The 26,540-nt window shown below is 36.8% G+C and overlaps 3 protein-coding genes and 1 long non-coding RNA gene across 12 annotated transcripts in view; 2 read left to right on the top strand and 2 right to left on the bottom strand.

The window, feature by feature from the left end:
* The window catches only part of LOC126912019 (uncharacterized), a 111,205-nt gene continuing 84,665 nt past the window's right edge, over window positions 1-26,540 (bottom strand). For 2 of the 8 annotated variants that reach the window (XR_007706630.1, XR_007706629.1), the window contains exon 4: window positions 5-1,533. This is a non-coding gene — a long non-coding RNA (uncharacterized LOC126912019). Of the gene's footprint in view, window positions 1,534-26,540 lie in introns of all 8 variants that reach the window. The other 6 variants (XR_007706627.1, XR_007706628.1, XR_007706623.1 and 3 more) reach the window with 4 other exon arrangements.
* On the top strand, window positions 1,564-8,377 carry LOC118280395 (uncharacterized). Of its 2 annotated transcripts, none has more exons than XM_035600394.2 (7): window positions 1,564-1,859; window positions 2,302-2,418; window positions 3,552-3,689; window positions 4,470-4,538; window positions 5,016-5,231; window positions 6,923-7,065; window positions 8,055-8,377. In XM_035600394.2, the coding sequence occupies exons 1-7, from the start codon at window positions 1,802-1,804 to the stop codon at window positions 8,244-8,246; spliced, it is 933 nt and encodes a 310-aa protein (XP_035456287.2). In that variant the 5' UTR covers window positions 1,564-1,801; the 3' UTR covers window positions 8,247-8,377. The 2 variants fall into 2 exon arrangements, with proteins under 2 accessions (XP_035456287.2, XP_050558033.1); XM_050702076.1 differs by having other exon boundaries at window positions 2,302-2,422.
* LOC118280314 (40S ribosomal protein S3a-like) lies at window positions 9,449-15,195 on the bottom strand. Its single transcript, XM_035600279.2, has 7 exons — window positions 15,034-15,195; window positions 14,633-14,729; window positions 13,797-13,882; window positions 12,982-13,077; window positions 11,633-11,780; window positions 10,216-10,377; window positions 9,449-9,618 (listed from the first exon to the last, which is right to left on the bottom strand). The coding sequence occupies exons 1-7, from the start codon at window positions 15,093-15,095 to the stop codon at window positions 9,475-9,477; spliced, it is 795 nt and encodes a 264-aa protein (XP_035456172.1). The 5' UTR covers window positions 15,096-15,195; the 3' UTR covers window positions 9,449-9,474.
* LOC118280447 (sphingolipid delta(4)-desaturase DES1) overlaps window positions 19,341-26,540 on the top strand; it is a 36,433-nt gene continuing 29,233 nt past the window's right edge. The window contains exon 1 of the mRNA XM_035600483.2: window positions 19,341-19,612. Within this exon, the coding sequence (XP_035456376.1) occupies window positions 19,531-19,612 (82 nt within the window). The 5' untranslated portion in view covers window positions 19,341-19,530. The remainder of the gene's footprint in view (window positions 19,613-26,540) is intronic.

Genomic DNA, 26,540 nt, shown 5'->3' with positions numbered 1-26,540 from the left:
AACTCGCATTGAACAAACGTGACGATTAATGCTCAAACCTTCTCCGTGTGAGAAGAGGCCTTTGGTCAGCCGTGGCCACTTATAGGCTGACGATGATGCTGTTTTACCTTGTGTATGAGTTAGTTTATTAGTTTTATTCAGAGACGGATTAAACCTAGAGAGTGTCCTAGGCCTCATAGACCCCCCATTATTACTGATGATTATTACTGTCGCCACCGCCTCTGTATGGGCTCGTTAACCCTGCGCCCTTTTTATTTTTTTGAGGGGGAAAATCATACAATGACTTCTCTCGCCTTGGGCGAGGCGAGAGGGAGTGTCAGACTCTTACTGACTAAAAACCACCCCGTTCCTTCTCCTGCTTTTAGAGCCGGAGCTCCGGGAAATCCGCTAGGCAGTCCGCAGCTCCGGATCAGGTATCAGTCCTGCTGAGCCCCATCTGTGATCGTCTAATGGCTCTTAGAGGCGCGCGGAACGCGACGCGCCGCACGCACGACGCGCCGCACGCACGATCGGCACTTGCCTAGTTTGCCTTAGGAATAAACCTAAATATATGGACTGATAATAATTAGTGAACGATATTTAAACACGTGATTATACTCACGATTACAAACAACTTTCCCAAAGAAACTATTTTTGTATTCTTATTAGTTTTATTTTTATCACAATAACACACAAAACTACAAAATTAAATTGCCGTTGCTGTTTTCATGAAATTTACATGGTACATAATGTGACCGCAGATGATGTCACCCTAAACCCCATATGTGTTAGCATTAATATAAATATATTGGTTACTGTTAAAGGAAAATTAAAATAGGTATGTGTCTTGGTCACGGTCAGTCACAACACTCTCTAATGTGGTTTTCGAAAGTGCATGTGCTTAATATTTAAATTGTTATTCGTTCAACTTTAATATATTTGTGATTTTATTCTACAATAGTGAGTGGGTAAGTATTAAATGTTTAATATTATCTATTCCCTAACTAAATATAACGATTTATTCACGTAGGTATTATTAATGGAGAAAAGCTCTACTAGTTTCGAGTCACAGTGAGACTTTTCATCGCGAGCATCATGCGCAGACGCAGAAACTTCGCAGCCCACTGAAAACAGCAGCTCATGTAGTAGTAGAGTAGAGCTTTTCTCCATTGATTAAACCGTGTTTTTTAGTTAATTTAGTATGTCTCACAATTGTTATCTAAAATTATACGTAGTACGTGTGTCGCCTGGACAGTCAACCTCGCTACATCCTTGTTGACTGGACATCTACACTACATGAGCTGCTGTTTACATGTGAACATTAGCTCATGACGATACCTAAGTACGTGTGTCGCCTGGACAGTCAACCTCGCTACATCCTTGTTGACTGGACATCTACACTACATGAGCTGCTGTTTACATGTGAACATTAGCTCATGACGATACCTAAGTACGTGTGTCGCCTGGACAGTCAACCTCGCTACATCCTTGTTGACTGGACATCTACACTACATGAGCTGCTGTTTACATGTGAACATTAGCTCATGACGATACCTAAGTACGTGTGTCGTCTGGACAGTCAACCTCGCTACATCCTTGTTGACTGGACATCTACACTACATGAGCTGCTGTTTACATGTGAACATTAGCTCATGACGGTACCTAAGTACGTGTGTCGCCTGGACAGTCAACCTCGCTACATCCTTGTTGACTGGACATCTACACTACATGAGCTGCTATTTACGATGACTATATTTTCCCCGCAGATATGCCTGATATTACTGCTTGCTAGAACGTCTTGAGACAAAGGAAGTTATTAAAGATGATCAGTTTTCAACAAGTTTTCTTCACAACACTGGCGGTGAATGTATGGACCCAATGTAAGTATCTGTGTCTTTAATATAAAATACATAAAGGCACTATGTATATTGTTGGAGCTGCGGACTACCTAGCGGGTTTACCGGGGCTCCGGCTCAAAGCAGGAGTAGAAACGGGGTGGTTTTCAGTCAGTAAGAGTCTTCTTCTTCTTCCATCCATCCAATTTCAAACCCATTTCCAAACCTCACCCAAGGTGGGAGAAGACATAGGATGATATTCCCCCCTAAAAAAAAAAAGAGGGGTAGAGTAAAGCGGGCTTTCTGACCCAACTGTTGTTCCTTGGGATTTTCTATCCATGTTTATTCGCACGTACAATTCATATGTGCGATGTAGGTTTTTAAAGACGTCATCCGTTGCTATGCTCGCCGATAGTCTATGTGCGACTTCTGTCATGTGCCGCCACACTGCTATAAAAATAACGTTGTTTTTTTTTCGTAATTTCAGATCCAGATTTTAATTGTAATATCAGAGATCGGACTTTAAGCTGTTTTTCTGGAATCATTGAGATAAAGGCGTGGTGGTATCAAAGGTACACATGGCCCGTCGCTCGTGATCGATATCGTAGGTACATACATACTAACTTAGGAAGGATAGGAACATAAGAACCTAGGAGTAGAAATCTACACTTTGGAACGAGCACATAGCTTCACTAGAGGACTGACCGATAGACAGACATTTTGACGGTTAAAAAATGCCTTCCCGGTCTATTTGAAATAGGTACATATTTTTTAATTTGAAAGATATTTCGTTCATTGTTGGATATAGTTCATATATTATAGTTAGGTAATAGTTTCATAGTTAAGAAGGTGATTGGTGATCTGAACACTTAATATAAACCACATATTTGTTATCATCTTGGCTGACAATATACGAAAAATGAGCGAAATAGGCCCAGTAGGTAAGGTAAAAAGTGCATTATTCTCTATGACCTAATTTGAACACTCTTTACAAATATGGCATTATACCAACAGCACTGCGTGTCCATAACATTTCTAGATAACCTACAACATTACAGCTCTTCTGTGGTTAAGGAATATGGAGCTGTTCACACAGAATTTAATATTAGATTAATTTAATTTTAACGGAAAATAGCTGTACTAGTTTCGAGTCAGAAAGTAGGCTGCGCGACGTCGCCGCGTCTGCGCACGCTGCATATGATGAAGAGACCTCTGTGTTTAGTTAATGCATTAATAGTAGTACTTCTCAACGCGAACGAAGCCGCGGGCAAAAGCTAGTGTATAATAGTGTAATCTATACAGCGTGTAATAAAATACCCATATACATCAAGAAGCACTGAAGAATACAGGTTGAATAGAATCTGTACAGAAAGTTTCAGCTCAAAATACTTAAAAAAAATGGTACCAAATACTTGGTGTCGCATGGTTCTTGATTTGAAATCATACAAACGTGTCACAACACTACAGGAATCACTCGCTAATATTACGAAACATTTCTTCTGTAAATCTGATCACCTAACCTGTATCTACCTAATTTTGATGTTCGGTTTCTAGAATTTTACGTATTGGAAAAATTCATAACTTCTTTCCATGAAAACATGAGTTTAAAAAACCCTTCCCGTATCGTTTGTTATGTTATCTAGAAAGCGAGCACTTGATAAATGTATACCCCTTTTTGTTACACGCCCCTTTTGATCCGTCGAGAGTAAAACTAAATGCTCTGATTTTGATTCACAGATCTATATTACACAAAAACTGAGCAAAGAAAAAGCGTTTTCATAATGAAAATTTACAAATTTGACAATAATAGCCAGTTAATAATGAAGTCAGATTCAGAAAAGTATTACAACGTGTCTGTAGAAAAAAAGGAAATAGGTAAGATTTTTTTTCCATAAAATTGCTTTTTCTCTGGCCGAAAGGTTGTCGGCGCTTCTCAGTCAGCTATGGTCATCGGTCATCAAAAATATTTACGATTTCTATTTTCACACGCTAAAATCAAGTGACATGTACAGAATATAAACGTATAAATATTAAGAGAGTACTGTATTTATTTATGTCGCAGGGATATGATAAAAACAGGTATTTGGTCCAATCTCTAAGAGATGTCAAAATAACAACATGATTTTATCATTTCCCTAAACAGAATCTGGTGATTTGACAAATCCCTCTAAAGAAATCTAGTGATTTGAACAAATCCCTAAATTAGTTCAGGAAAATGAATATAATTACTTTTCTGTAGTATTTTAAAGGTTAATTTTTTCAAGCAAGCATGCAGCATGCATGCAATTAATTACACTGTCATACACACACACACACACACACACGCATAACGTCGCCTTTTATCCCCGAAGGGGAAAGCAGAGGTGCACATTACGACACGTAATACCGCTATACAATGTACAAACACTTTTCACCATTTGTGTTATAAGTCCTATGTAATAAGGGGGTGAGCCTATTTCCTTATAGTGGGCACAATTCCAGACTCCGTGCTATTACTAAGAAATTTTCGGAAACCCGAAAAAAGCCCAGCAATACTTTGCCCGACCCGGGAGTCGAACCCGAGATCCCTTGTCCGGCAGTCGCACTTGCGACCACTAGACTAACGAGGCAGGCAACCGAATTAAAATTCAACAATATTATGAACGTTTGTTACAGAACATTTCCAGCCTGAAATAATATATATTGATGAAAACCAGGAGACTTACGAATTTACCTGCAAACATGGTAAGATCAATACGGTAGTTCACTACTTAACTAGTCAAATTCAATACTTTTATCGAAATGTCAGAAACGTTACTTTTCTATTAATTTTGTAGGAGATCGCAACTTATGACGTCATATTTAATTGCGTCAAATAGCATACTTACTTCTTTAAAATTAGCTAGATAAACTAAAAAAAATAGTAGGTATATCGTCAAATTAAAGAATGAAAGTACGATTATTTTGGGATATTTTATTATATTGAAATGTCAAAATAATTTATTTTTGCCCATTTTTGTAAATAGGGTAGTTTACTAAACTACCCTATTAAACTCTTATGTACTAGAGATAAAGTCAAAGACTTAAATAAAAAAGAATACCCAATCCCGTGGGCTTTCCAGAATATATATACTTATATACTTCCAGATAGTCTCGGTAGAGCCACGTAGAGCGGTCGAAGTCGCGGGGTACAGCTAGTTTATTATATTTTTGTTTTAACAGCCGCCAGCAAAGTATGCGTATTGAAACGCAATGGTACAGTTATTGAAAGGCATCTTTATAGCCCTTATATGACGTATACGAAAAATGCAATAAACAACATCTATTGTTGTATTCGAATCAAGACATACAAGAATATCGAAGGCACAACCACAACGGAAAGAATAATTGAGCAGTTTACACAGATACTTCGGAAACCTACGGAAAGCAACGAAACTGGTATGTATGGACTCCTATACTTTAAATTATATCTGCAGGATCTCCTGTGCCCTATTAAATAAACAAAGCCTTTCGATCGATTTCGATCATGGTTTTTTTTTATTATTAAACATATCAAATCGAGCAGACGTATTACCTGATGGTAAGCAATCGCCGCCCATGGAAACTTGAAACACCAGAGGCTTTACAAGTGCGTTACCGGCTTTTTGGGAGTTAGGAATTTAAGGGTTGTTGTTCGGGAATGGGGAAGGGGAGGATTGGGAAGGGGGGAAATGGATAAGTTAGCTGAAATTTTTTTTTTTTTGTATCAGTTCCATGTATGGAGTAAATTTTTATTCAAAATTTGAATAGCGGTTACCGAAATACATTAACCTTCAAAGTTTCAACTATGTAGGCCCAACAGTTTCGGAAATAAATGGCTGTGACATACGGACGGACGGACGGACGGACAGACAGACAGACGGTAGGCTCTTGCGGTACCTAGAGGATCACCAGCTACTCAGTGACCAGCAATACGGTTTTCGTAAAGGTCGATGGGCTGGGGATCTTCTGGTTTACCTGACACACCGTTGGGCACAGGCGATCGAATCTAAGGGGAAAGCGTTGGTAGTTAGCTTGGACGTGGCGAAAGCCTTCGACCGGGTTTGGCATAAAGCGCTTCTTTCGAAGCTTTCTTCCTATGGTCTTCCCGAGAAATTGTGCGAATGGGTCTACTGCTTCCTTGCAGACAGAAGCATTAAGGTCGTTGTCGACGGGGAATGCTCCGACTCTCTGTCTGTAAACGCAGGTGTCCCTCAAGGCTGCGTGCTATCACCTACCTTGTTCCTCCTCCATATCAATGATATGTTGCAAATCAGCAGCATTCATTGTTATGCGGATGACAGTACAGGTGATGCCTATTATACCGGCCGCGCTAACATTTCTCGGGAAAACGTCATCGAGAACCGAAACAGACTTGTGTCTGAAATCGAGACTTCTTTGCGGAGAATCTCAGATTGGGGTGAACTTAATTTGTTCCAGTTTAACCCTACTAAGACACAGGTCGGCGTGTTTAGTCCGGTATTAGAATTGGGATACTTGGCATCAACATTTCGAGCGACGTCCATATCCGTGGCCATCTAGAGGATAAGGCTAAATTATCCTCGAAAAAGCTTGGTGTGCTCAACAGATCAAGGCAGTATTTCACTCCAGCCCATCGCTTGCTTCTATATAAGGCGCAGGTTCGGCCCCATATGGAATACTAGTCTCATCTGTGGGCGGGGGCACCCCAGTACCAGGTTCATCCTCTGGACCGCGTTCAGCGGCGTGCGAATCGGATTGTTGAGTGGCAGGAAATTTAAAACCGACTTGACACTTTGGCAATGCGTAGAGATGTAGCTTCGTTGTACATTATATCGCCTATACCACGGGGAGTGCTCTGATTCATGACTGTTCTCGCCGAAAAGTTCTCTATTATGAATGTATGTAATGTGTAGTATACATTAAATTAAAATACCTAAATAAGGGGGCGGCAAAATTGTCTTCCGCCCCGGGCGGCCGACACTCACGCTACGCCACTGGCAATAGGCTTACACCTTACATTACAGTAAAAAAGTAGGTGTACATTGTAGTGACATTACGTGTCGCAATGAGCACCTCTACCTACCCCTTCGGGGATAAAAGGCGTGACGTTGCTTTTGGTTATTATTCAGATACATCAGTCACAGAGATCACTGCAGCCTACCTGGGACTGTTAATAGCGATACCAGCAGTACTGCTGGCTGCCGTATTGATACCAATAGTTTACGTTTGCTGCAAAAAGACACCGCAGCAGAAACCGCTTCCAAATACCACCGTAAGTATCTACCCACCAACATTATTGTACTACTTTTAGTAGAACAACTGGGTTGTAAAGCAACAAAACTGAAGGCCGCCTGATGGTAAGCGGACACCGCAGACTAAGTACACCTGCAATACCAGTTGCCGCGTTGCCGGCTTTTTAAAAAGGAGTATGCTCTTTTCTTGCATGTTTGAAGGTCGTATCAGTTCGGAATTACCGCCGACGACAGCTCATTCCATAGTTTTGCTGTGCGAGGCAGAACATTACAAATGCGCTGCGGATCATGTACCTATAAAACTATTTATTTGTCGTTCTTGAGACATACATACTGACGTACACACTAATGCACGACACGTTGCTACTTAGTACGTAGCAGCAACGCGACAGTCGTCTGTCGTGGAATGCTGCTGATGAATATGAGCTTCTAGCATGGCTTGAAACCTGATGGTAAGCAATCAACGCCGCTTATGGACACCCGAAACACCAAATGTGTTACAAGTGCATTGCCGGCCTTTTAGAGTTAGAATTTTAAGGGTCGTCGGGGAATCGGAGATTGGGAAGATGGGGAAACCCTTAATTAGCCCTTCGATACCCTCACACACACAACGCAAGAGTTATTTCACGTTGATTTTCTGTGAGGCCGTGGTATCACTCCGGTCGAGCCGGCCCATTCGTACCTACCGAAGAATGGCTCTCCCAACTCCCACACTTTACAGTTACGCGAGTAAGCCGATAACGTAATAATTTAATGAATGAAACTGTTTAATTGTGCTATCGTTTCCGCGGAGGAGTGTGCTATCGGTTCCTAGAAAATAATGGCACATTTAAACAGTGGGATGAAACTCTCACTTGTTAAATTGCACGCTGTAACATTACGTCACCACTTCACGCTGGTATTCCGTGAGAGGGTGGCACTTGTCTGCATTCAAGTTGCGTAAAGCAGCTACATACTTATATACTCCGATAATAATTTAGATTTTTACTTTATTTCTGTTTATTTTCAGATTCCTCCATGGGAGCCATTTTACAGTAACAGAATGTTTCAAAAATACTCCAACGAGGCAATTTACATTCTTCCTGAAAACAATCATATATACGCACGTATCAAGGACGTTAGAACACATCAGAATTATTATTATAACTATACTTATAATGAAGAGCATAAACAAAGTATGATGAAACGCTTCAGCATGTAGCGACATCTATTGACACACAATCAGAAATAATCAAAAACGAGTACAAAATACAGATGTCGCTAGTCAACGTGCCCCAACCTATACTTTGTTTTAATTAAAATTACTTTCCATGCTTCTGAACCGACACTTGTTTTATTAATAATAGACAAAAATAGTATACTTATCTATAGTTTTTTTTCAATAGGAAATATATTATTACCTCCCATAAATAGTATAGGTAATTTATCACCAAATAATCACAATAAATCAGGTAATATCATGGAGATATAGGATCTAGTACTACTACCGTAAAATGGGGTGAATAGGGATCGAGAGGTGAATAGGGTCAGAGGAGGGGTGAATAGGTAAAGGGAAATTCTTCATAGTATCTGTTCGCCCCTCTTCTGTCCCTATTCACCTCTCGATCCCTATTCACCCCATTTTACTGTATTTACTTTAAAAAAGCCAATACGGCGGCGGCGGGTTGTCAGCGCGCGGACCGCATGCTTACATCCATTTTGTAAGATCATTTAAGTTACAAGACATCAGATCAGACTGCCTCGTTCGTCTAGGTAGTAATACTAGGCTTTTATAGGTTTTTCAAAAAATTCTCAGTAGTAGCACAGAGTCTGCTATTGCGCCCAGTATATGGCAATAGGCTCACCCCCTATTTAATGGGACTTATAACACAAATGGTGAAAAGTGGGTGTACATTGTATAGCGGTATTACGTGCCGTAATGTGCACCTATGCCTACACCCATGTAGACCGATCTAGGTCTTATGATCATCAGATAAAACAAAATAATGCTTTTTAAAATGTATATTAAATCCAGTTTAAATTCTTATTTAATAATATAGGTAAGTATTTAACACTGAAACTGCTGCTTTTCTTGAAGAGCGGCCTTCCAATCTGCAACACAAAGTTAATAGGTTAGGTGATTCTTAAACTAATGGGGATTAAGAAAATTTAATTAATTGTCAGATAATAAATCAAAAGGGAACAAGAGTTTTCATCAAGTATGTATCATTGCGAGCTAGGTGGATCATCATTGTAAAATACAAAAATATTGAATGAGTTAGCATAATAACATAAAAGTTAGTTAAAACAAGTAAAAGATCATCAAATTAATCAAATAAATAAAAATATAAAAATAATGCTCACCTTTACTGAAGTGGGTAAGGTTTAATCGCCAACGAATTAAATAGAAATAAAAACACAAAATTCAGATTTTTACACGTATATTAAACTTAAACGCTCTCTTGAACGGGAGGTTCATAGCCCTCAGGGCGCTCCGATTTGTCACCGGCCTCGCCCCTCTTGCCACTACCACCCTCTCCATGAAGTTCCATAAGCTTGGAGATCTCGAAACGCGGCCTCTTCAGAACCTTAACCTGGGGATTAAGTTTATTTTGTCAGTTGGTGATTATTGGCCAGGTGGTGATTAATGATTTCTTAAGTAAATTCAGATAATAAATCAAAAGGGAACAATAGTTTTCATCAGGTGTGTATCATTGCGAGCTAGGTGGATCATCATTTTAGGTTTTTTGGTTGAATTGAAATTTACTATTAACATAATTACGGTACTGTTATAAAAAACAAAATCCGAATTACATAAATGTATCAACTCAACCGTAGATTCAACCGCATGTCTTATGTATAAAAAAAAACGCTAAACTGAGTCTGAAAATGTGCCCGGTATATGGCAATAGGCTCACCACTTATTACATGGGACTTACAACATAAATTGTGAAATGTAGGTGTACATTGGCATTATGTGCCATAATGTGCACTTCTGCCTACCCCTTCGGGGATTAAAGGCGTGACGTTATTAAAAAAAACAAGTTTTACTTGTCAAGTGTAACTCAATTAAGATCATCATTCTATCAAGACAAGAACAACAGCTCCAACAGTTATTATTATACAAAGATGTGCGGTTAAAATCTCAAAAATGGACATTAATAATAAATATTCTTCAGTAAACAACATACCTTTCTAATGCAGACATCCCTCAATGGGTAGATGCCGTGGCACGCCTTCTCGATATCCTTGGCGATGGAGTCCGGAATGAGTTTGTTGACAACCTCACGAAGTTCAGAGTTGGTGACATCACGGGTGATGATTTCACACATCTTCTTCCTGATTGCACGGACCTGGTGATTGGGGGTTATGGTTAGCCATTACTGATAAGAAGATATTTTTTATGTTGCAAATACATATACAATTTCACATAACATACACGACACCCAGATCCGGAACAACATTATGTTCAATATCATTATTGTCCACACAGAGTTGTTCCGTGCGGGAATCGAAACCGTGCAGTCATATTAGATTTGTTAATAGTTTAGCACAGTTTTTTGTCATATACAAACTAATGCCAACGGCTTCGCTTACGGTTCAGTAGCGGTACGATAAAAAGTAGCCTGTGTGTAATTCCAGACCATAATGTCTACGACGCCTGTTCAAAATTGCATACCAAACCCTTCAGCCTGTTTAGACGTGATTGACCAAGAAACAAACACACTAAACTTTCACATTTATAATATTAAATAAGAAGTAAGATACAGTAAAATGTGGTGAATAGAATCCAAAGGGTAAACAGATACAGGAAAGGGGGTGAATAGATGTAAGAACATTTTCCCAACATTTATTACCTCTCGAATTCTATTCACCTCATTTTACTGTAGTGCTCAAAAGCTTAAGTGGGGGGGGGGTATGTATCAAGACCACGAAAAGCCAAAGGCAAGCCCGAGAGCCGCGTTCGTGGTGATGACTCCCGAGTATAATGTACGCAGTGGTGATAGTGACAGGATACAATTACACAGAGCAAGGACAACGACTAAGCTCTTTATAATTGCTGACTGCGAATATGGTAGACGACGGTGTATGATAATTCTGTTTGTCCGTCAGTTAAGTAAAGAAAAAATATTAGACACGTATTTTTTTATTTTGTTGTTATACAACAACATACTTTGATAAAATGAACAAAACAATACTTTGATAAAACGAACCAAAGTTTAGGACTAGGAGCTAGCAACATCATTGCTCCCTATAAAACTTAGTATTTGTTTCTGCAAGAAAATAAAAAAATATGTGTCTAATTTTTTTATTGTCTACTGGATAGACATTAATAAATATAAAAATTATTCATGTACCCAATAGCTGAATTGTTAATTTCAGCTTCCTAGATCCATTCGTTTCGGCTGTATGTTATGTGTTAGTCAGTCAGTAAACGAAGAGTTTTATCATAGAATTATAACTTTCCTAACACAACAAGAATTTTTCAAAATCGAGTCAGTAGTTCCTGAGATGACCGCATTCAATGATCAAAAGGGGCAGGACAGCAAGTGAAACAGCACAGAAGTAGATTATACTATTCTAAATATTATAACGTAGGAATGTTACCTGGGTGTGCTGAGCGTAGCAGGTCTTGCGCTGGCTGAGCGAGTCCTTGTTGGTGAATCCGATGCAGAACACACGGAGCAGGTATCCGTCGGTGGTCTTCACGTCAATGTTGGCCTCGACCAGGGTCTGCCATTTCTTGACCATCCATCTGTGATAAAGATTATCAAATTAATATTAAGTATGTATATTAATTACAACATACAATAGACATGCAGTGTAAGGCTGGTTTTATAGCTACGCGTTTCGACAGCGCGGCTGAAGCGTGCACGTTCGGATTTGTTCGGTACTAAATACGCGGTACTAATCTCGTTTTACAGCAAAACGCGCGCTGCTAACAGCGTAGTTATAAAAACCAGCCTAAGTAGAGTCACCAGTCCCCAGCCCTACTCTTACCCTGGGTGTCATAAGATTAAACAGGCAGACAGACATTCTCTTATGAACCTGATTCTTTTACGCATATACCGAATACTGAAATGCTACTCAATTTTAAGTTGTACTTAAATATAGTTCTATAGTCTTTAATAAAGAAATTGTAGAGACATAACTTTACTATTATTGAGAGTGTCTTAAAATTGAGTGACGTTTGAGTATTTGCCCATTAGACTAGTCTTCAACTCGCTCATCAACTATGAGATGAGATTATAGCAATCTTCTATAAAGGAGGTCAATAGACCAGCAATGGAGTCTCCAGAGTTGCTATTAATGAATTATGGGAGTGACCATACTAGCCCCCTAACAAAAACTAGGTTTCGATTAAACATATTATAAAATGGATACCTCTGCCTACCCTCTCGAGTATATATGATAGATTTTATTTTATTAAACTTTTTGGAAATGAGTAAGAAGTATGTAGCGACGACACAAGGTGCCAGTGTACATAAAGTACAAGGGCCATTCAGTGCGGTAGCATTTACTTTCTGCAGACTAAAACGATATGAAGACCATATGGTATTCCTTCATATAGCTGGACTGCAGTACTTTACACTATTTTGTGATTAACTATCAAAGTCAAAGCAGACGTAAGTGGTATTAGTGGTGGCCTATTCACCAGCTTCCGAGTCATGAGAATGCAGGTTCAAAACCTACTAAAGGGATTCCATCCCAGTTTTAGTTACTTTCTAAGATTATTAAGACACCACTAACTAATGGTGAAGGAAAACATCATGGAGATACCTGGCCTTATAACCTCTAATCCATAAGTTTGAAATTGCCAACTCGCATTGAGCAAGTGTGGTGATTAATGCTCTATCTTTGTGTGAGAAGAGGCCTTTGCTTTGCAGTGGTCACTTATGGGCTGCTGATGATAGTGATGGTGATGATGATGGTATTAAAATGATGGTAACACAAACCTGAGCTTGTCAGTGGTGAGATCCATGCCGTGGAAGTTGCAGAGCACATTGCGTCCCTGAACATCTTCAGCGATCAAACGGAACTTGCGGAAAGACCTGCAAATGAAAACAACCTTGTTAATTATACAGTTATGTTTTCTAGTTTTATTATTTTAATTCATTTTAAAAGTGCATCATTTATATGCTTATAGTTATTAACATGTGGTATTATTAAGGAAAAATGTAATATTGGAAGATTTGTTAATTAATTTCTATGTAAAATTAACATTTGTAGCGACGACACAAGGTGCCAGTGTACATAAAGTACAAGGGCCATTCAGTGCGGTAGCATTTACTTTCTGCAGACTAAAACGATATGAAGACCATATGGTATTCCTTCATATAGCTGGACTGCAGTAACTTCCAGGTTATTAGTTTTATTCAGTTAAAGTAGGCTGTGAAGTTAAAACTTAAAAATATTAAAATTACTTTTGTGGGATTTAAACATTATGACACAAATAATGTCAGACCTATGCCAAAAACTTTGTTATCAGCTATTTCCATGACAACTAGGAACAAAAGTATTTTATTTGTATATCTATATTATTATTGCATAACGAGGACATATAGCATGCCAGGAGCCTATAGCATGCCAGGAGCGCAAATCTACACGAGACACAATGCGTTTTCTATTGTTGTCTTATATACAGCATACAAGAGGTTAAGCTGTTGTATACTGGAGAACTGATCAGTGCAAGACAAAGACACAATGAGTTTTCTATTGTGTCTCATATATCCGCAGACGAAATAGTGATGTAGGGTTACCAGGAACTCACCTTTCAGCATCAGTATCAGCTTGAAGATCGGCCAGCGATACTTCAAAGACACGGCCCTTCAAACCCTCAGAAGCGATTTTGGTGCCCTAGAAACCAAAATACGGATGATATAAGAGAAAATTCTACTAATATTTGTTCAGAATATTATTTTGTTTATTTATCAGATAATAAATCAAAAGGGAACAATAGTTTTCATCAGGTGTGTATCATTGCGAGCTAGGTGGATCATCATTTTAGGTTTTTTAGTCATTAGACAATGGCTGCTACTTACATATCTTAGATGATTAATTAATTTTGATTGGTTTTCCTGAATGTGTTAAGGTAAAGGAAGTAATGAGGCTTTATGTTAATTTTCTTTTGTTATTGTTTAACTGTTAACTGCAGTAATTTACCTGCAATAACTATTGTGTTCAAGAACTTTAAAGCATAATAATTACGACAGCTATTTCTTTATTTGTTCATACACACAGTTATGAGCATGTGGTGTTTGTCTTTAATCTATAATGAACAATAACATTACGCGTGATAAAAGTGCAAGGTGCAACGCTGCAGTTTCCAAAAACAAATACAATTACGAATCCAACAGTTTGGAACATCTGGGAATGTTTGGACTCTCTATAAGTAAGTACTAATTAAGGTTATGCACAAGTCTAGGGTTCGAACACAGTACAAAAAATAACCATGTGGTATTTTTAAATAGAAAAGTATCCATATTTTACATCGATTCCCGCTTAAAATGACCATAAAGTTCATATGTAACTTTTAGCAGTAAGTAGCAACCAAGTCTAAGACATCAAATTATACAGCCTAGGTCTAAGAGGTTAGAATTCACATACCTGAGTACGGTTGACAAGGGTGGTTCCCACTTGTCTCTTGGTGAACATAGACGGAGCCTTGACATCGTACCAATCTTTACGGGTGAAGGGATCGACGCTGAAAATGTACAACAGTTAAACATAACCTCAAAATGTTACAACTAAAAACTCACCAAATTCCACAAGAATACTACATTTAACAATGCCATTTTTTCAAGAACACATTTAACATTAAGAACAAAGCACTAGAACTAGTAATTCACTGATAAAATAAAGTTTTAACATTAAAACACCATGACACGAGACCGTCTAACTTATATCCGAATATATTCGCGACATCACATCTTACACAGATTCGGTTTTGAATTTAGCGGAAAGATTAATATATTCCTCGATAAATTTGAGGTTTATTGGAGACTTACATCTTCTTCTTAACACCCTTTTTACCGCCTTTCGACAGGCCTTTATTTTTACCAACCGCCATGTTCACTATCTAACTTTAGAAAGACTTTATTTTGTTTATGGATGCGGGAGGCAGAGGTGGACGGTCCAATGACAACATAGAGTGAGCGTAACTCAACATAGAGAAACATAGTCTTAGTCGATTTTAATAAACCTTACTAAATTCATAGAAATCGAAATTACTAAAATTAAATAAAATGGTGTTAAATGTTTTTAAATTCAGTACATCTTTATAAATGTATTTAATTTATATAAATGATTTAGTTTACGTACCTATATTTTTAAGTTCAGTATTTAATATGTCCCTACAAATACCTATATCATTATGTTTATAATTTAATTATAAAGGAATAAATACAAACTTAAATCTAAAATAAAGCAAAAAAATACAATTAAATTTAATCTAATTTTATTTATTTTATAGTTTTATTTTCCTCTACACTTATTATAATTTAGTTTTATTTCAAAATAAAAAAAAATTGGACCTTCAAAACTATTTACATTGTTTTTTAAATTTCTAATTTCATCTAAACCTCTAAGAAAGCCACGTTTCAGCATGAATGGTCATCGAGACCGAATTAATAACATGGCCCACGGAATAAAAGTTTCTGTATTCCGTGACAAGGTCTCATCTCATATATATCTCTCTCATCAACAACGCTTGCGTTGTATTTCGCCGCATGAGTGAGGTAACGGGAGAAATGGCTAAACGGAAAATTGACCCCATTATCTAATTGCCCAATCTCTTATCTTCGACTACATCATTCCCAAAAAAGAATTTTTTAACGTAGCTTAGCGCGCCTCTGTTGATAAACATTGCTAACAAAATTACGACTCAACTACGACGGTTTGCGCGGGTATGTTATCAGGCGCTATTGATACAGAATACTGAAATCTATGATAATAAATAAAATCGTAAACACGATTCAGTTTTCAAAAAAAATAACCAAACAAATATAGAAACCAAGACAACCATGTTTTAAGTGTAATATCAAGTTTTTATAAGCAAGTTAGTTAGCCTTTGACGTGTAGCAAGAGTAGGAACATGGTAGTTTTTAGACAGTAAAAGTCTGACTCTCCCTCACGCCTCACCCAAGGCGGGCATTTGGTCCCTCCTTTCCTTTTAAAAGACTAAATTTTTATAAAACCTGACGATGTTTATTCGAATGAAATGATATTCGAAAAATTTCAAATCAAATACTTAACAGATGCGTAACTCCCAGAAATAGATAGGCAGTCAATAGAAAAATAAATATCTCTTATCGAATGATATAGTCTAATCAGCTTAAGCAAAACATTTACCATCCCATCAATATGATTCATTATAGATAGTTAATCATTTATTTATAATATGTTGTTTATTTATTAAAATACGTAAGCCTTAAAAAATGTGACTCAAAGGAACCCGTCAGGTGTTCAGCTGAAAAACTAAAATAAAAATTATGATGTTAGAAAAATATGACTCAAAAAATTCAAGACTCATCAATGAGAGATGATAAATAATAACGCAAAATGATCGACTAATCAAAGACTCATAGTTGTTTTTTTTTATACCGTGGAAAATATTCAAAAATAACAGTAGGTACAGCATCAACAAAAAAAAAAGAAACTTTCTTTTCAGTATGTACCGTGAAATTTCTGAAAATTAATTTTCAACTTAAATTCTTTTATAATAAAGCTGAAAGTCGAACGTATCTTTTCCAACCCTGGGATGGCTCATTGGGTCTCTTTGTCATTAGATATTCTGCCCATTGTTTGAATATGCACGCGGGAGAGCCACGTGTTGGCACGAATACCCTGTCCAGATTGGTTTTAATTCCAGAGCTGCGGTCAACGTAACGGGTTACCGAGGCTCTGGCTCAAAGCGGAAGAAGGAACGGGGTGGTTTTTAGTCAGTAAGTCTGACACTCCCCTTTGCGTGATCCAAGGCAGGAGACGGGAGATCATTGAATGATTTTCAAAAAACCGGCCAAGTGCGAGTCGGACTCGCCCATGAAGGGTTCCGTAACAGCAAGTAGATGACATAATATAAAAGTTGTAAAATAACTTGGTTTTACATAGTGTTTGTATGAACGACAAAGTTATATTTGCGGTTTTTGACTTGAAAATGTTTTATTTCTTAAAAACTAATAATGATATCTGGTTCAAACTAATTTTTGTTGTTAGTTTCTATTGAAATCTACAGCATATATTTTTTCAGTTTTCTCACTCTCTTATTTTAAAAGTTAGAGGGGGGGGACACTCATTTTTCCACTTTGGAAGCGTCTAACTTTCAAACGGTTGATTTTGACCAAACATTGTTTTAGGAACCTTAATGTCTTTTTTAAAGACCTATCCATAGACACCCATCACGGATATGTTAGCAGAAAAAAAAAATTGTTGAATCAGTTCCATGTATGGAGTCCTCCCCTTTACTTTTTAAATTTATTCATTTTTATTCAAAATTCGAATAGCGGTTACCAAAATACATCATCCTACAAAGTTTCAACTATGTAGGCCCAACAGTTTCGGAAATAAATGGCTGTGACATACGGACGGACGGACAGACAGACAGACATGACGAATCTATAAGGGTTCCGTTTTTTGCCATTTGGCTACGGAACCCTAAAAAGGGCTGGTTTTAACACTTTACTTGATTATTCTCTGCTAGGTGCAGGGTTGAGCAATAGATTTAATTAATACTTTTTTTACTAGTAGACTGGTATTCTCGTATTCCTACCTACTTAACATTGAAGGTATAATATTCAGTATTTATGAAACGAGGTTCACAAAAAACAGGTAGGTAGGTATATTTTATTCTCCGATATTGAATGTCCGTCGGCCCGGTACGGGCTGCCTAGTGGGCTGCGCATTATATGCAACTCACAAAAATGTCATCAAAATCAAGGCAAGGCGAGGCGAAGCGAAGCAAGGACGACTAAGGGCGATCCAGGCCTTTGTTCAACAGTGGACGTCTTTCAGCTGTTGATGATGATGAGGCGAAGCAAGGCAGTTAAACACGCCAGTAATCGAGCAGACGTATTACCTGATGGTAAGCAATCGCCGCCGCCCATGGACACTTGAAACCCCAGAGGCGTTACAAGTGCGTTGCCGGCTTTTTGGGAGTTAGGAATTTAAGGGTAGTTGTTCGGGAATCGGGGATGGGCAAGATTGGGAAGGGGGGAATTGGGCCCCTGGTAACCTCACTCACACAACGAAACACAACGCAAGCGTTGTTTCACGTCGGTTTTCTGTGAGGCCGTGGTATCACTCCGGTCGAGCCGGCCCATTTGTGCCGAAGCATGGCTCTCCCACACTTATAAATTGAAATGATATAAACAAAAAAAAGAAAGAAAGAAAAAAAAATACATTTATTTCGCACCCTAAAAAAATAAATGATAAATAGATTAGGTAGGTTTATGCAAAGATTGATAATAATAATTATGTGGATTAATGGATTTTATACACCGAATTTCCAAGTCTCCGGTGAAACGGAACCAGTTCAGCATATGTGTAAGATAGGGCCTTGCGCTGGAATTCTACTGGTCCCAATAATAAAAAAAAAATGGTATCGTAGTAATCATGATTACATTAAAATATAAAAAATGAACATCATGTTTCGATTCGGACTTTCTCGTTTAAGCTACAGCTACATGTGTGGCAGTTACACGAAGAGGTTTCGAATTTCGAGTCAAGGTTCGAGCAAAGTACCTATTACGTTACTTATTAGTAGTTATTTGGTTACCGGAGGCCCAATTACCCCCCTTACCAAGCCCCCGACAACCCATAAATTCCTAACCCCCAAAAGGCCGGCAACACTCTTCTTGTAACGCGATTGCTTACTATCAGGTGATCCATCTACTCGTTTACCGGCTTATACCACAAAAACCTATTATTGGGATTTTTTCACATAATACCGAAAGACTTCGGTCTTTGTTATCTGATACGGTGTCCAATTTGTTAATAATTGATTGATGTTTTCCATAGTGCTGCCTTTCATTGTTTTAATTAAAATAAATAAAGTTACAGTTAAATAAAAATAGCAAGATTTAACTACAAAAATAAGAAGAGATAATTTACGAAATCCTAAAATTATCGGTTAAATTAAAACTCAACTTAAACATCGCGTGGTAATTTAGACCAAAAGTGCGAAATAATTTGAAGATCGTCAATTTCTCGTCGGGTTCCTCGTCCTACCTAATCATAGAGTGAGTCATAAACAAATTAACACTTATTTATTCATTCACTCACTCGTTCACGTGAGTTTATGAAAACGAATGATTCACTTCATTCATTTCAATCAATCAACCGCGCCGCAAGAAAGCTGTCGTGTCGTGTTTGTATTTATTTTACAAAAAATCCGATAGCTCGTGATATCGCATCGCTTCATATTTATTTAGTAAAGTGTTCAATAGCGCGCTGTGTGAAGTTTATCTAATGTTTTAATTAATAACCAGTAAACCAGGAGTGTATGAAACATGGGTGCTCGCGTATCCAGAACCGATTTTGAGTGGGTTTACACTGAGGAGCCTCATGCGAGTCGCCGGAAAATAATCCTAGGTACGTTATTACGTCATGTATCATATATAGTAACCATTTGAACGTACGTACATGTAATATTAAACGAAATCTAGGCAGTCAGTGTTTGATGGCACGGTCCTTTGGTCTAATTAGAAAAAAAATGTTCACGGTCGTCGTCGATTTCTCCGGCTGACAACAGTTATGATATTTAGTCATCAATTTAAAACTATTAATGCTAGGAAGAATTACGGTACTATAGTTATTCCTATAGTAGGTATAGTATTCATCGAATTTTTCCTATCTGTTTTTTACTCGAACGCTGTAAATTGATAGCTCTATTCCGTATTTTAAAATACGACAATATAAAATCTATACTTTATAATGCCGGCAATCGCACATCATATTTTTTTTATCACTAGAGTTGACCCTGAATTTATGCAGAGAGATTATGCCTTGACATTGACTAAATGGCTACTATACCTTGTTTTCCATAACTGCTTTCTGCCTAAATCATTAGTCAGGATAACATCACTACTTACTATAGACAAATTTATTGGCTGAATGGTCATGTAACATGGTGTAATTCTCTTGTAAAAAAAATTAATATAGAAAACTATAAAATACATGTATTGTATGATAATTATTTTATAAAATTGTACTTAGTAAATTATAAAATACATGTTTTTTATCTAGCTAGTTTCTACCAGCAGCTTCAACCATATTCTAATGGGATAAAAAGTTGCCTATGTGTTATTTCATACTGTAATTGACCCCTGTTCCAAATTTGATTCCGATCTTTTCAGCCATTTTGATGTTAATGAGTAACAACCATAAACATAAACTTATAAACTTTAGCAATTATAATAACTTAGTAAGATTAGAAAGGACTGGATAATTAGTATTGTATTGTATGTAAAATGATAGGTGATTAACATGAATGTAAAGATAGCTTGTTATGAAATTGTATGATTTACATACTTTAATGTGGATGGTAATCACTAAGTCAAAACTTTTTTTTTTAAACTGACATGATCACTAACATTATAATTGGACGTACTTACGCAACACAGAACCAACCCACACGATGACAGTTTTGAGAAAAAGCAATTTTTGTCTAAATTTTGTATACATTAAAATTGTATGTAATTTTGGATAAAGTTTATATACAATATTGTACCAAATAGTTTATACTATGTATACAAAGCTAATATTGATAAAAATAATTAGTATTTTAAATAATAATCAAAGAAAACTTCGATGGTTCCTTATTGAAAAACTATGAAAAACTATCTGTGTGTGGGTTGGTTCTTTGTTAATTTATTATCATGGTATAAATTTATAATAAAAAATGAAAAACCCCATTTTTTTCAATGTATTCATTTATTATTTTAACATAAAACCATTTTAAACATAGAACCAACACACACACAGATAGTTTTTCAATAAGGAACCATCAAAGTTTTCTTCGATTAGATATTATTTAAAATACTAATTATTTTCATCAATATTAGCTTTGTATACACAGAATAAACTATTTGGTACAATATTGTAAATAAACTTAATCCAAAATTACATTCAATTTTACTGTATACAAAATTTTTCAGGATTGTTGGGTGACTATGGGTTATGGATCTTGTTAGTTTATTGAATAATTGCGGTTAATTACCAAATTGTTGGTTGGTATCTTTGTCATAGAATTGTTTTGTTCTGTCAAAGTTGTCAGATCATTTAATAGAAGAGTTATTTTTGAAACTTTCTGTGTCCTTATCTTGATTTTGACAATGGTGTGGATTGGTTCCTTGTTGCATAAGTACGTCCAATTGGAACTTGAAAAGGGATATTTACCATGTTTTCCGATATTTCGGCACTGTTGCAAGCGCCATGATCATGGATAAACTCTCTAACTCAGTTTATCCATGATCATGATGAAACTCATAATAATTGAAAAACATGATAAATATACCGTTTTAAGTTCAAATTATAAGTTTAAATTAATAATTTTCTAATACAATATGTACCGTAAAATCGAGTTTGTTTGAGCCTAGGAGGTAATTTCGATCGAAACTTTTAGACTAATGAATAACTAATATACACTTCGTTCTAGATTCCTATTGATTGATATTGAATACCCCAGGTCAAAAAACCCAAATTAGAAGCTAACTTAAATCTAAATTATTAACTACTAGTACAATAGTTTCCTTTCCTAAAATATATAAATACTTAATTTCCTCAACTGAAACATTTTTACATAGGAAAGTGAAAGTTTGTGTAAGTAAGTCAACTAGCTGGCAAAGACAGTCACTGATTCATAATGTTTCAATGTGATTCTTATTGAGTTTGAAAATATGTGATAATTATTATGAATATCAAAATTTCCGACATTTATTATAAATATATAATATTTATGATATAGTTAAATACCAATTTTGTATGAACACCACATTGATATTTTGTAGTATTAGTTATTTAGGTACAATATATTTATGGCATGTTTTACATTGAAATGATCAATTATTTAAACCAACTTTAATGGTTTATTTACTTAAAATCAGACAAATGAATCCAAAAGATGAAATCTTCAAGATCAGGCAAAATTGATATCACAAAAATTCATTGGATATATATCCTGATTTCTAAGGTCCCCAACCAGTGGTCTGTGGACAGCGAGTGACAGCAGAAGATATGAATATGGTCTGCATAATGTTCATTATCATCAGCCTATAACTGTCCCATTGCTATGCAAAGGCCTTTTCTTACACAGAGAAGGAATGAGCATTCATCACCACTGATCACATTAAATTGAGTATAATAAATTGGATAATAATTGTAATTCTGTGTCTGGAGTAGGCCTTATTAAGTCATATTTCATCATTATAAGTATTTGAATTATGTTGATATTATTTTTGAATATGATATGCTTAAAAAATACGTTATTACCATTGATCTGAAGGCTCGAGGTCAATTTAAGAGTTGGAAGAAAATAATTTATTTTACAAACCAAATAATGGTTATTAAAGAGGTATTTATTTGCCCTACAGTGGGATGACCATGGCTGAAAATAAATAGTAATAAAGAACAATTCTTAATACTGGATTTTTTCAGTTTTATTTTTACAGTGAGATAAAAAAATTGTTTGTGTTATCGTTTGATAGCGTTTCCCCCATATAACGTGGGTCTCATAACAGCATGCAATAACATACCTTACTCTTCAGGAAAAAGGATATGAAATTTTAAGGTAGTTACAATTATGGTACAGTCAGTTAAATTATTTGGTATACAGGTAATTAAATAAAAATTGATTTAACTAATACAAAGGCAGTACGCGAGATATGGCTTCAATAAAATTGCAAGTGCGACTGCCGGGCAAGGGGTCTCGGGTTCGATTCCGGTCGGGCAAAGTATTACTGGGCTTTTTTCGGTTTTTCGAAAATTTCTCAGCAGTAATACGGAATCTAGAATTGTGCCCAGTATATGGCAATAGGCTCACCCCCTAATACATGGGACTTATAACACAAATGGCGAAAAGTGGGTGTACATTGTATAGCGGCATGCCGTAATGTGCACCTCTGCCTGCCTCTTCGGGGATAAAAGGCGTGACGTCGGATAAAAAAGCTTACAATGTAGTAAGACAATTGTTACTTACTGAGTCTGCTCAAAATCAATTTTTATTTATTATCTGCCTACCAAATATTGTCCAATAAAAATTCCAGTTTGTAATCGGCTGGGAATCGAACCATCATTCATGATTGTCTCTATACTAGACCAACAACGCTTATTGCATAATATTATTCAAACATGTGCTTATTTAAATAAAAAAAAAAGTTGATCTGGCGATCAGAGGGCCTAGCAACGAGACATTACCGCGTTCGACGCTCTGATTGGTTGGCTCATTGGAACAGGTCAATGAGTATCAGAGAAATTGTAGACATATATATTTTAACACATTGAACGCCGTGGTGGTCACCGGTGACCGACGTTAGCGGAGGATTTGCCGTCAACAGTTTTCTATTGGCAGTCAAAGACTTAAAAGAGTAATTAATGGAGTTTCTTGCTCGTTCTTCTCCATTTGAAGCTACACTTTGGAACGAGTACCTAGCTTCACTGACGGGCAGACTGACAGACTATTTTTTATTTCTTTCTTTGTTGTCGTTTCAAAAGTACCTAAGTAGTTGTATGGTTTACGAGCATGCATGAAAAGACTGATGACTGTTGATGAAGTGAAAGAAGTGTGAAAGAATCGCAGCAATTGGCGTTCCATTGTCTCTGCCTACCCCTATGGGAGATAGGCGTGAGGTTATGTATGTATGTATGTATGTGGTTTAATTAGAATAAATGATTTGACTTTGACTTTGAAAAGCCAATCAGTGCGCCGAACGGGGTAACATTTTGTTCTGTTACTTTTAAGTAAAACAAACTTGTATTAAGTCATCGGACTTGCTCATAAAAATACCGGTTTTATGTATTTTAACTGAAATAGGTGTGTGGAGACTTTGTAGATAAGAGAGCGTTAAGATCTCGATTGTGATAACGGAAATATTGTAACTAACACAGACTTTTCTATAGCCTGTAAAGGCAGAGTAGAATATTTTTATCACCTGTCTCTTCCCGCGATAGGACCTGACTGCACGGTTGGCGCGGTGCTTGGACAACCGGCTGCCGCGTAACGTGTAGCGTGTTTCGATTCCCGCACGGAGCAACTCTTTGTGTGATCCACAAAATCATTTTAAAGGACTTTGTTCCACGCTAGGATTTTCTCCCATGTCATGGGTGCGTTTACAAACATACAATGTCACATACACATGACACCCAGACCCAAAACAACAATTTGTGCATCACATAAAGTTTATTTACTCAAGATAAAATGATTATACGATTATACCTAATAGGATTATGAATAATTGTATTTTTATGACCTAATAATAAAACAAAAAACGTGTTCACAGCGAAAAACTTTATTATCGAAGAAATGATATCGGCCGACATTCTTTTAATAGATTACCTATAGGAAAATACGCATTGGCGCGTAATAGGCATCATAATAATTTTGTTACCTAATTAGGTATGCGTCACGAGCTAATGTTCACATGTAAACAGCAGCTCATGTAGTGTAGATGTCCAGTCAACAAGGATGTAGCGAGGTTGACTGTCCAGGCGACACACGTACTTAGGTATCGTCATGAGCTAATGTTCACATGAAAGTTCACAGTAGTTGATTAGTTACTCATTCTCAGTATAACGTAAGATTCATTCAGATGTTAACTGATGTTAACAATGTTGTATTAACTTGTTACAGGTATGCGTTTAATTAGAACCACTTTATTTACGTTGAGGGGAACGTACGGGATTTTAAACACGTGTTTCGATGAATTCGGATGTTTATTACGTCAATCGCGTGAGAATTTTACGTTTTCGCGCTCAGTAGGTGGCGCTAGTGACGTTTATAGTCCTGTCAGTTTAATTATAGTAACTAATTATTTGTTTGCGGCAGTTATAATTTCTTTGAAAGATACTAAATTAATTAATGTAATTTTAAAGGTTACTCTTTCCTCGGCTATTAAAAAGCATCGAGGAATAAGAAATAGAAATCGAGTTGATCCTTAGCGAGTTTGATGTCGTGGTAACCTACCAACGGCAAAGTACTAATGTGACTTTTTCCGAGTTATATGCACTTTCTAAGCATATTTAGACACCACTGACAAACGGTGAAGCAAAATATCTTGAGGAAACCTGGGGCTTAATTTTTTTAAATATAAGTTTGAAATCGCCAACCCGCATTGAGCAAGCGTGGTGATAAATGCTCAAACCTTTTCCAAGTGAGAAGAGGCTTTTGGTTAGTAGTGGCCACTTATAGGCTGATGATGAGTCTTACAAAGGTATCTGGCAAAAAAATGTAAAGATATATTACATTTTTTAAAATTAATTTTAGGTAAATTTTTAGACTAAACGTGTGTTGGATCAAATTGTTAAAATAATATTATCTCCGGCCTAAACAGCTGGGTAAAATTGATTATGGCAATGTGGCATGACACGACAACTGTCAGAATTTTATCAATAAACGCAGACAGTCATTGGAAATTCACGTGTGATGGTCTCGAAAGTTTTAAGTCTACTTTATCTAATCTTGCACGTGCAACCAATAATACATTTGATATAGATATATCATATTTGACGTTCTTAACTTTTGAGATGAGGCTAGAGGGAGTGTCAGACTCTTACTGACTAAAAAACATTCCGTTCTTATTCCTGCTCATTGCGCTTACTCCTGCTAACTATATAAGTTTTTAAATTGACTTGGTCACTAACATTAGTATTAGAACTTGAAACGGGATATTTACCATGTTTTTCTATTTCTATGAGTATCCGATATTTCGGAACTGTTGCAAGCGCCATGATAACGGATGAACTGGAGTAAATGCGGGTGGATATTTTTAGAGCAGACAAACAAATCGGTCTACCCTCTTTCTAGTTCGTTTTTTGCTGACACCGCTAGCAATGTCACTTCTATCACTTGTAACTCGATTCAATTCTCGACAAACAAAATATCGGAAACTCGTAGAAATAGAAAAACATGGTATATATCCCGTTTCAAGTCCTACTCCTGCTCTTCAGAGATCATAAGAAAGTTTGCCATAATCTCCATGCTACATGGATAAGTTAGATATGGCAGTTTAAAAGGTTCAGGTTTATCAGAGACGCTGCAGCTCGGTCTCTATCAAATGTGTAGTCCCTAAGTCTGCTCAGTATAACCTGAATGACCTTAAACGGCTCTTATGAGAACTACGATGAGAGTCAGGAAGGGGTAACAAATGTACTCTACTATGCCGTCACTACACGGCTTAGAATTACTTTCCTTAAATTATACAGAGCCTAAAAACGACACTAGCGCCGCCAAAAATGCAAAAACTCGTATAAACTTTAGTCCGTTAAAGTTATCAGTTAAAATAGTTATTTCTAGAACGTTTCGTCA

The sequence above is a fragment of the Spodoptera frugiperda genome, chromosome 21 (genome assembly GCF_023101765.2).
Source record: "Spodoptera frugiperda isolate SF20-4 chromosome 21, AGI-APGP_CSIRO_Sfru_2.0, whole genome shotgun sequence".
In the NCBI taxonomy this organism is placed as follows: Eukaryota; Metazoa; Arthropoda; class Insecta; order Lepidoptera; family Noctuidae; genus Spodoptera; species Spodoptera frugiperda.
Note: the sequence above shows the minus strand (reverse complement) of the source record. Positions and strands in the feature narration are given on the sequence as shown.